At 36.2% G+C, this 12,165-nt stretch overlaps 1 protein-coding gene across 1 annotated transcript; it reads right to left on the reverse strand.

The window, feature by feature from the left end:
* Positions 1 to 1,417: 1,417 nt before the first annotated feature.
* On the reverse strand, positions 1,418 to 12,142 carry LOC127861932 (hydroxysteroid dehydrogenase-like protein 2). Its single transcript, XM_052400664.1, has 7 exons — positions 12,000 to 12,142; positions 10,475 to 10,638; positions 9,113 to 9,326; positions 8,500 to 8,705; positions 5,275 to 5,472; positions 3,961 to 4,173; positions 1,418 to 2,158 (listed from the first exon to the last, which is right to left on the reverse strand). The coding sequence occupies exons 1-7, from the start codon at positions 12,014 to 12,016 to the stop codon at positions 1,917 to 1,919; spliced, it is 1,254 nt and encodes a 417-aa protein (XP_052256624.1). The 5' UTR covers positions 12,017 to 12,142; the 3' UTR covers positions 1,418 to 1,916.
* Between the last annotated feature and the right edge of the window lie 23 nt (positions 12,143 to 12,165).

Raw genomic sequence — 12,165 nt, forward strand, 5'->3', positions numbered from 1 at the left:
CAATATTATTTCTCGTCTGCAATCACTTTCAATTTGGGGCAGTCCAAAATGTGTCGTTTTGGTAAAGGTTTAACATTTATGGATAGTTAACATGTTGGTCTACCTTTCACGCTGAACATGTATGCATTTATCTCTTATAATTAAAAAGTTATTCCAAGTGTATTTTGATAAACTTTTAGTTTGAGAAGAAAATAGTTTATTCATCCCATAATGAATAAATAGCAAAAACGCATAAACATGCAAAGTTCAACGACTTCCTGTGGTCATATTTTTTGACGAATCAAATTTTCTTGAACAACTTTTAAATGGGAGCCTTCAAGGGATATATTTGGCCCAAGGGCATAATTTGAACAAACTTGGTAGAGAACTATAAGATGTCACTACATACCAAATTGGGTAGCCCTAGGCCCAATGGTTATGGACAGGAAGATTTTTAAAGTTTGGACAATAGAGGCTTTATATCAGCATATGTTCAATTTTGTGACCCCCAGGGAACGGTCAACTTTAATCCTAGGGGCTTAATTTGAACAAACTTGGTAGAGGACAATTAGATGTCACTACATACCAAATTTGGTAGCCCTATGCCATACGGTTATGGACAATAAGATTTTAAAGTTTGCACAAAATAGGCCTAATTTAAGCGCATGTTCATTTTTGTGACCCCAGGGGCAGGGTCAAATTTGACCCAAGGGGCATAATTTGAACAAACTAAGTAGAGAACTATTAGATGTCACTACATACTGAATTTGATAGCCCTAGGCCCTACGGTTATGGACAAAAAGATTTTTAAAGTTTGCACAAAATAGGCTTTATATAAGCATATGTTCATTTTTGTGACCCCTGGGGCAGGGTCAAATTTGACCCCAGGGGCATTATTTGAACAAACAAAGTAGAGAACTATTAATTTATTAAATGTCACTACATATCAAATGTGGTAGCACTATAGGCCCAATGGTTATGGACAAAAGGATTTTTAAAGTTTGCACAAAATAGGCTTTATATAAGCATATGTTCAATTTATTGACCCCCGGGGCGGGGTCAAATTTGACCACAGGGGCATAATTTGAACAAATTTGAAAGAGGTTCACCCCAGGAAAATTTGTGAGAAGTTTTATCAGAATTGGACTTGTATTTTAGGAGAAGATGTTTAAAGAAAAAATTAACGCACGCACACAAGACGGACACAGGACCACGACGCTGGCTTAAAAATGAAAATGGTGGAAGTCTATATATAAAATTTTCTATTTAATTGATTACCCCAAGACTGCATGATTACTATAAATACCGGTGTCATTTTAAAAAGAATTCATAACCCAGTCTTTTACAAAAATCACAAATTCATGTTTTCTTTGTATAATGTTTGTTGTTGTTCGTAGAAAAAAAGACAAAGAGCTAAAACCATAAATATAAACAATACTGTCAGTATTATAGATTTATTTATGTAAATAATGCACAATACATGTTAAACCAACACACATAAACTTATGATTATCATATAAAACTATGTAAGTTTGAAAAATTAACATTTAATAGAATAACTGCATATAATCAGTTCAGGCCAAACAAAATTCATATACAAAGTCATTATAATAATCATGTGAATATAGATGCTAACATTAAATGAACGTCTATGATGGAACCAAATATATATCTTACATCAAACAAGCATTTTCACAACCTATCAATGGCCTCCATTCACAAATGCAACTCATAATAATGTAAACTGAACCCTTAAAATGTTGCACTCCATACTAGTGATAAACACCGCTATTTTCAATAATTTTATATTAATTCTAATTAATCGCTTTTTCGAATTAAAAATTTTACAACTAATTTTGACGTTCCCAACATTACTAGTTAAAAAACTCAGAACATATTGAACATAGTTTCTAATTCACTGTGAATAAAAATGAAGGTTAAAGATTGGACCGCATTTTAATCATTAATTTTTCCAGTTTCATAGCCAGTGCCATGTCCCCTTTAATCTTGAGCTTTCCCATCATGAAGGCAGTTGTAGGCTTCAATTCACCAGCGAACATCTTCACAAAGTCAGCACTATCCATGATCATTGTGCAGCCAGCCTCGCCAGGGCTGGCCCCTTGACCCACCTGACCCTTCCCGGTCTTAAAGTCCACAAACCAGTCACCGGCATTGGCGCCTGAAGGAGGATGGCAACAGACACACATAAAATGCAAACAATATCAAACTAGAGCATGTTCACAGACGTGACGAATACCCTCACATGCCGCATTTACACAGAATATTTTGCATGTTGTCTTCACAAAAAATTGCGGACACCATACTCCATGTATTAAACAACCTAAGTGACCCCGTGACCAAGTTTTTATCCGGCATGACCCATAATCAAACTTGATCTAGACATCATCTAGATACAACTTCTGACCAAGTTTGGTGAATATCGGATGAGAAGTACTTGAATTAGAGAGCGGACACCATGCTCAATGTTTAAAACGCACTAAGTGACCCGTGACCTAGTTTTTGACCCGGCATGACCTATATTTGAACTTGACCTAGACATCCAGGGTTCGACATTAACTTTTTTTACAGCAAGACCATCGGACCAGCTCCTCTTAAAATGTACTAGCCTGAATCTGATGTCTACTAGACCATAAATGACATCGCAAATAAACACAATTGTTCACGTAACTGTTTAATCAGGATATATCAGTTAATAATCAGTGAACATGAGAAAGTTATTTTGATGCATAGAATAAATCAATAAAATAAAACATTTTTTTTGCTTTTCTTCCTCAAATTCATGCCATGGGAACCGACTCGATTTTCCATAGGATAAAATTGACGTTTTCGTTTTTCTTCATATTTACGTTTCCTGTCAGTTTAACCGTCGGATTCTTCTTTATTAACTGATTTGTCGGACGAAAATCCGAACTTCAACAAAGCCATTCTTTAAATTACATCACTTGCCTGCTACACAAAAGTGTTTACATTGACGATACCGATTTTTCTATATTAGTCGTAAAAACATGCTGTAAAGGTTTACGACACTGCAGAAAATCATTAATATTCATGACAAATTGACCGATGGAAACAAGCAAATCCTGCGGGAAGCTCTCCTTTGCGATGATAGCGATGAATCATGTGAAAGCTCTGCGTGTATTTATATAGGCTAGTTTTGTTCTGATGTTAATAACGGATCCGAGAGTAATTTAACACATTAAGGAATTGGGTATTCAGAGCAGTTAGTTATAGTTCAATGAATCAGTAAAGATTTTTTATGTACAACCAGTCGGAAAAGCTAGCCAGCAGTTTTATCATCAACAAGATACAACAACTAACCAAGTTTGGTGAAGATCGGATGAAAACAACTTGAATTAGAGAGCGGACACTTAATACAGACCAACTGACAGACCGACCAACAGACAATCTCACTCATATATACCCCCCTAAACTTCGTTTGTGCGGGTATAATTAGCCAAACCTACTTGCAATATGGCAATGTTTTTGGTACCTTTTAAGGTAGGGAAAAAAATAAAAATTGTAATTATTTTTGAATGCATAAAATGTAAAAAAATTAATACACCAACATTATTTTACCTAGGTGTACATTGGTTGTTTCAATTGTATACCCAATTTAATTTTAGTGCATATGCAAGTTTATAATTATTCATGAGTTTGTTTAAATGGCATATGAGAAAATGAGCAAATATATGAGCCTCATTTTGAAAAAAAACTTGGCATCAGGTAAGTGCATAAAGATGTGTCTCAGATTAACCTGTGCATTACAGGCTAATCAGGCACAACACTTTTCACCTGAACTGGATGTTTGCTAAGGAGATACATATACTTCCTATAAACAAAACACACCATTAAAAAGTTGTCCCTGACTGCACACGCTCATCTGGGACAACACTTTACAAACATGCATTAAGCTTGGTTTTCTCAGAGTACAGCTCATATGAAGCAGAAATTTGCACATACCTGTAAGGTTAAACTGGAAGACTCCATTAATTGACTTGACCATATCCTCGGACATCATGGCTTCAATTTGCTTGAACACTTTCCCCACCACGCTATCAGCCTGTACTGCCTTTGGGGCACCACCAAATGCGGGCTTGAGGCCTCCAGCCTCTATCTGACTTTTAAGAGCCTCTGGTCCCACATCCAGGAAGAAGTCAGGCAGCAGGTTGGAGCCTGTAAGAAACATTAGTCTGCACAGTCAGCAGAGGCTGATAAAGGACAACACTTTCTGCTTTTTAGATATTTTTCTTTTAAAGGAAATGTCTTCGTATTGAAAATCAAGTTTAGGTGAAAAATCTCATCTGATTTTTCCAAACAAGGCTCATAGACAGTAAAATCAAATCGTGCTTGTTTATTAATTAAGCCAGACTGAAAAATGGTGGGGGAGGTGGCTTGAAAAAGGGCAGAGTGACCTCTTTCATGACCATGCTTTGATTAATAAAGATTGAACATTGTTAGCAACTTATTGATGCTGTTTCCATTTGAGTACATACATTCATTTATCTATTCAGAATTATTCCATTAGGTACGCTTTTTATAAATTATTCTTAAATATTAAGTTATACTGTGTCCCTCTAAAACATTGTCAACAGTTAATAAAAACAATTAGGTGTTCTGTGTTTACCATGATATTGACAAATAGTAAAAGTGGAATGCCACCCAAACTATTCTGCTTCAGGTGAATCCCTAGATGAAGATGTCATCGCCATATAATCTGTATAGTGAATTACTTGCAAATATATGATCTTGACTTTGATCCCTGCTTAGGGAAGGTGCAAATTACAGTTTTTTTATTTTAGCTTTTTTATTTTCAGGCTTGTAAAGATCAAAGATTTTAATAAGCATTTAAAAATATGTAGTATTTATTCTGTATATGAGCAACATACACAACATAACTCAATCCATGAGCAGCAGAAATTTAGTTCCTATTTTTTCCTAGTGACTGGATTTGATAACCCTTTATGAATACAATGTAGTTTTAAATACTCTTGTGACTGCTATTAACGTAACGCTTAAACTATCTTCTATAGTACTGTCACGTATAGCTAGACAAGTAGTAATAAAGAATATATTGGTTTTCTTTTTTTTATACTCACTGAAACGGAAGAAAATAAACATTTAGAAGACATCTGAAAAGATTAACAGGATAAAAAAATTGCTTCCTTTCCAGCATAACCATAGATATTTTTAAACATAAAACATTTTATTGCCAACTCCAATGTTTCCAGAGCCCTCATTCACATTCCCCCCCCCCCCCCCCCCCCCTCCACGTACCTGGTACACAGGCATACTGCTCCATGTCCCTCACACCGGCTGCGTTCAACACCTCATCATCGATGGCAAAGTTGCCTGTATAGTCCTTGCCCTGAGACAGGATCCAGTATGCAGCGTCGGCCATGATCTCGGGCTTGCGACACTGGGCCGCTATCTCCTCACCACCGCCTAGCATCGCCATTGCTGCTGTATAGATGGCTAAAACAAATGCAATAAGATTTATGTTACTCTTTTTAATGCATTTTCAAAAAGTGTCATCTGTCTGCACAGGCTAATCATGGATGACACTTTCTGCATAAAGTGGATATTTGCATAAGAAACTTCCTTTGAACCAAACATACCATAAGAGAAACATAAAAGTAACATAAAGTAGAAAGTGTCGTTCCCTCAAAGGCTATTCTAAGACGAAATTTTACAAATATGAATTAAGCTCCATTTTCTAATATAAATAGCCCACCTTTTATAGATCATTCCTTAAGTTTGCTTTAAAATGCACTAACACTCTCTTTAGAAAAGCAATAAGTGTTAGAACAAAAAGGCCAACATAATATTCCTTTTGATGTGCGAAAAAAAATGAAACAGTCATCTTACTTTAGTTGTTTCATTTGCAAACATTAAACAGAAATGATTTGTTGCCAAGTTTCCAGACAGTGTAATCTGATTTAAAACAAATTTCTTAAAATTATGGAAGCAATCGCACAGACATGATATGACATGGAATTGTAGAGACCATAAATCAAAATTAAATGTAGAAAGCTGTACACCATGAGTGTTATGGTTGTTTTTTTTACTCCTTCTACCATTTATGCAATAATATTGGTTACGGTTGTAACAAACGCAGCTTTAGATAAATAAGGGTGCATGTTAGTACTATCAAATGTTATTATATGTATTTAAAGGGGCCTTTTCACGTTTGGGTAAATTGAAAAATTCAAAAAAGTTGTTTCAGATTCGCAAATTTTCGTTTTAGTTATGATATTTGTGAGGAAACAGTAATACTGTACATTTACCATGCTCTAAAGTAGCCATTATATGCATCTTTTGACGATTTAAAAACCCGAAATTTATAAAGCGTTGCAACGCGAAACGAATTAATAATTTGGAGAGTTCTGTTGTTGTCGTTATATTTTGTGAAACTACGAGGATTGCTTATATAAAGTATACAATAAGTCTGGCTTTGTATTCGGAAGAATGGCCAAGTGGTCTAAATGACAGACTTTTTACTCCAGAACTCCAGGGTCAGTGGTTCGAGCCCTGCTGTGGGTTACCTTTATTTCTTTTTTTTAATTTTATTCTTGATTTTTTACTGGAGCTTTTTGTATCCAATGTTTACATTTATCAATATAAGGCATTTAATGAAAAACTTTAAAACATGCCAAAATCTGTGAAAAGGCCCCTTTAACCTTCAATACTTATAAAATCATTGTTAAATGTCTGTTGCAAAGCAACAAAAACAAGGGACAAAATTGTCACAAAACCAGGTTTTCATTGTGAAAAAAAAATCTGATAAAGGGAGAAAACTCAAACTGAACTTTTGAAATGACCAAAAAAAATTAACCCCTTTTGTAAGTTTTTTTTTTTTTTAAATCTATTTTTAGTCGTGGCGACCTTGACATTGGAGATATTGACGTGATTCTTTCGTGGGACACACCGTCCCATGATGGTGAACAAATGTGCCAAATGATTTTAAAATCTCACAATGAATGACATAGTTATGGCCAGGACAAGCTCATTTATGGCCATTTTTGACCTTTGAACTCAAAGTGTGACCTTGACCTTGGAGATATCGACGTAATTATTTCGCGCGACACACCGTCCAATGATGGTGAACAAATGTGCCAAATGATTTTAAAATCTGACGATGAACGACATAGTTATGGCTCGGACAAGCTCATTTATGGCCATTTTTGACCTTTGAACTCAAAGTGTGACCTTGACCTTGGAGATATCGACGTAATTATTTCGCGCGACACACCGTCCAATGATGGTGAACAAATGTGCCAAATGATTTTAAAATCTTACAATGAACGACATAGTTATGGCCCGGACAAGCTTATTCCGCCAGCCCGCCAGCCAGCCAGCCCGCCAGCCAGCCAGCCCGCCCGCATTCGCCAATCTAATAACCAGTTTTTTCCTTCGGAAAACCTGGTTAAAAATATGAATAACAAAGATAATTGGGTTAGTTAATTAATTTTACTTTAAACAAAATAACAGCAAACAAATGGAATACTTCAAACAGTGTTTATGTTAGGCATGGCATGGGAAAATGGTTGAATTACAGGTCTATTTGTGATTTTATGAATACTTAAAACTGAACTCAACAATTCATTACAGCAGTTTAACATTCCTCAAATATATTAAGAGCATCAGGCTGTTTGGTTGGTTGTTTTTTCCACTGTTTTCTTCAATAGTTTTAAAGTGGCAAACCATTTTTTCAAAGTGGTACATTACATTTCTGACAACACAACATTTGACTGAGCTTATCTGCATCGAGAGGGATCTCAATGTATCATTACTGGATACTATGTCACCACAGTGTAGTAAAACACGCCTGATGACATTCATTGTTTGTTAGCATGCTGATTAGCCTAATGTTGCAGGGAAACTTGTCATGGTGTAAAAGCTTATTTTTGACCACCCAGCATATGTTTGATGCAATTTTACCTTATTAAACTTATAATTGGGTAAACTAGACATCAAGTATTATGTGCACATTTTTTATGTTTTTCTACACATTCGCAGTACTATGTGCCACTTACTCACACATGCACTACTTGAATCTGAGGTAGGGGAGATAATGGCTGCAGAAATGATCTCATGACAAATCATAACATAGGTTAGGTTGTCTGGCCAGGATCCTAACTGTGCAAGCTATTCTGCCAATTAGGAATGAAAAAAATGCTGTGATTAAAAACACAGCTTCTTTCCTTCATAATTCCACAGCTGGCTGTTACCTATTGCTCTATTTCAATTTATATTTTATTTTAAGTACTCATCTGCCAATACCCTTAAAAGCAGTTACCCGGTATGTTATCATTTTGCCAAAGCAATCAGTATCATGTTTTTTCTTTTTCAAATATTGTTGCTTATATTCACTTGATATAACATACAATATATAATTTGAAAACTTCTGATGTGCTGATATTGAAATGGCAAGTTATAAAGATTTATTGCTGAAGCTATAAAGAACTGTATTAAAGGTATGTCCTTAAAACACAAACTCGCCTGTTCTTGGCCACAAGGCGTTGACTGCTATTCCCATGTCTTTGAACTCCTCTGCCATCCCCAGTGCACACATGGACATGCCATACTTGGCCATGGTATAGGCAACGTGACCTTTGAACCACTTCTTGTTCATGTTCAATGGCGGACTGATGTTCAGTATGCGACCATGGCTGCTCTTGAGAAGGTACGGAAGACAAACCTTGGAGCTGCAAGCACACAAAGTAGCAAATATTGTTTAAAATACTTCAGACTCTTGGTACCTGAAGCAGCTTCACAATATTGAAAATTGGATGATAAATGTGGTTTTGGGAATGTTTAAAAGTTTTTTTCTTTAATTTGACTAGGTGATAAAGTTTTTGACCCCACATGACCAAGTTTCATACCGAGCAAATTAATTATCTAAGCAAAAAAAATCACTTCCAGTTTATGGCAATATTAACATTAAATTTTGCTTAAAAGACATGTTAAAGAGGACACAAACATTTCAATAATCTGACTACTTAGGTGAACACTGATTACATTTATCTTATAACACACAATTTAGCAAAATCAATCATTGTAAACATCACAATTCAGTCAAACATTATTCAAAATGCACAAGGTAATATTGCACCATAGATATGTTCCTCGTCCATTAATGCCCATCATGAGATCGTATTTCTTCATGGAGGTCTCAGCGGTGCCTGTCAGACTGATGGCACTGGCGTTGTTTACGAGGATGTCAATGCCCCCAAACTTGGCCACCGCATCCTTCACTGCTTTCTCTACTTCTTCTTCAAAGCGGATATCAACAAGGCACGGCAGGGCTTTCCCACCAGCAGCTTCAACTGTGAAGATATTATATAATATGAGCCACCTCATGTGAAAATGTGTCTAATGCTATATGTGACCTGGTCAGGAGCTACACTGTTTGCTTTACGTCATGCAAATCCTTATGGTCTAATAAGCTGACAGGATAGCTCCTGATTAGACTGTGATGTTGCGCAGGCTGCACTAGAGCTACCTTATCTGCATATTGCAAAAGACCCATTTTCACACAACACTGGTCTTCTAAAAACGGTATTTTTCCAGTAATTTTTTTAATAAGCCCTATTCATTATAATGTAAAATGATAGAAAATGTTTGATAAATTATCCAAATTGTGAAAAAAAAATCAATTGTGAAAAATTTATTTATAAGATAGAATCAAATACACAACTGTAGATAGTTGCCTATTAACAAAACCATACACAAACTTGACTGCACTCATAACACTACTGATAAAATTGATAAAAAATACATATTTGTATCACTTATCTCATTTGTGAATTTATGCTAATTGTGAAAACTACAGTCTGGCCTTTTTTATTTCGTATAAATTCCAAAGCCAAATTTTGACAGGCCAGTTAAATTAAGTCTGTGGCAGTGAAAACCAGACCTTGTGGCCAGTAATGAATTAGTCTATTTTGCTTAGATTTGAAATACAAATAAATATATTATGTAATACATTCTACATACAATATTACAAATGAGCTGTCATTCGAAATAGGGTTTGTGCCATACGAGGCCAACGTTTCCCCAGACCAGCCTGCGCACTTGAACAGTCTGTTCAGCAGCTACCCTGTCTGCAAATGAAACCACATAACCTTGAATTACTACTATGGACAGCAAAGCTCCTTAACTCTTTCAGTGCTGGAACCGAATTTTAAAGGCATTTGCAAACAGTTTGGATCCAGATGAGACGCCACAGAACGTGGCGTCTCATCAGGATCTAAACTGTTTGCTATTCTGATAGCATTCTTTGAAAAAAATCGAAGAAAATGCTGATTTTAGAAATTCAGCAGAAGACATTTTAGCAGACGACAAATTTCCCAGCATGCAAAGGGTTAATAGAATGCATAAGCTGATATGAAGCTACGCAGGCAGCATATGGAATGAAACCCATTTTTGCATAATGCAGTTTAAATATGATTTGGCTTTAATTCTAAGAACCCACCCTCCTGGGCTGCAGTGTAAATGGTGCCAGGCAGCTTAGGATTGGGTGTGGCAGTTTTAGCAGCAATCACGATGTTGGCTCCATCGCGGGCAGCCTTCAGAGCTATGCTTTTACCAATACCGCGACTTGCTCCAGTGATGAACAGGGTCTTCCCAGCAAGTTTCCTATAAAAGCATAGAAAGATGAGTAAAGCAATATGAATGTCAACTAGAAATCAAGAACTATTCGGCGCATTTCAGTGATGTTCATTTGAATTTTGGCGATGTTAAGTTCAATTAAGAACCATAAATCGTGTGGTAATGCATTATTGCTTACATGTGACATGGTAGATTATGTTTGCAAATATCACTATCAGTATTAAATTGAGATAATACCAATAGCATTGTTTGTGTCCAAGGAAAAATAATTAAAACAGAAAATGTCAAATTTTTGTTAGTCTAATTTCTATCCTCCGGTTACAGCGTATCGAGAGGTTATGGAAACGAGTAACAGAATTTCTGAATTAATGCAAAAAATCAACAATAAATGATTGTGTTTACTCTAGCGCAGTTGTCTGCTTCGCATTGCAATTCATGAGGAATTTTCAAGGACCAATAAAATGTATGGAATAATATATGATAAATTTGGATTATTTTAGTTGAGGTGTGATTTTCAAATGCAATTACATTGTATAACTGGGGTTTTTTAACTCATTTTTGGTTGTGTTTGTATTTTTTTCAAGAGTAGTAATGTTAGTGAAACAAAAAACTCGAAGGGCATTCGTGTGATGTCATGAAAAGAGCCTATTTCTTTATGAAAACAAAATCATCGATACCAGGAGACACTTGATATGAGGGAATCCTTTGAGGGTAATTGGTGATTCAGGACACTTGACCATACGCTCTGTACCCACTGACACTGACATAATGAACCTTTTCCAGTTGGTTATTTTACTTTCGATATTTTGTATCACTTGTCACTGAATAAGTTCTGTTTTACATTTATAGGTGGTGCGGCGGTCGAGTGGTGGGTGGTGCGGTGGTCGAGTGGTAACAATCTGGTCTACCATTCCAGAGGTCCCCGGTTCAATTCCCGGCTGGGGCACTGGAAATTTCAGAAATGCTTGATGTGTTTCCCACCCAACTAGAGATGTACTGGTATGAAACCCAGGTAATTCTTGCGTGTGTCGGTGCTATACACTGATCACGTAAAAGAACCAAGGGATCTATTGGCAAAGAGCTAGGGTATCGCACCCAGATTCCTTGTATCCCAATACTGTCTCTTCTGCTTGCTGTCTCTTCAGCAAAAACCAAAGGACTCCATTGGAAATAAGTGTTTGCACTTTCATGGGTTATCCTTGAACGCAGGGTCAAAAGAAATACAATACAATTCCTCAATTTCTAACAAGTTATATAAAACCGTTGACATGATAACCTTCATCGTTAGACAGTTCTTGTAAATCATACTAAATGGCACACTGAATGAGGGCAAGCAAAAATGTCCCTGTTTATAAAAAAGATAGGTGAAAAGAACAATAGCAAGATACCCTGTGTTTGCTGCCATTTTTGACACCAGTACGAGCAAACCCTAAATTTATAGACTTTGGACAAGTTGGTTCCGTATCTTGTTGGACTCCAAGCGTTAAACCGCACGATCGGTTTAGACGAAATGAGTAAATGGTCGAATGAAAATATTCGAAGACAAAGAAAATA

This window comes from Dreissena polymorpha, chromosome 16, assembly GCF_020536995.1.
Source record: "Dreissena polymorpha isolate Duluth1 chromosome 16, UMN_Dpol_1.0, whole genome shotgun sequence".
NCBI classification, from domain to species: Eukaryota; Metazoa; Mollusca; class Bivalvia; order Myida; family Dreissenidae; genus Dreissena; species Dreissena polymorpha.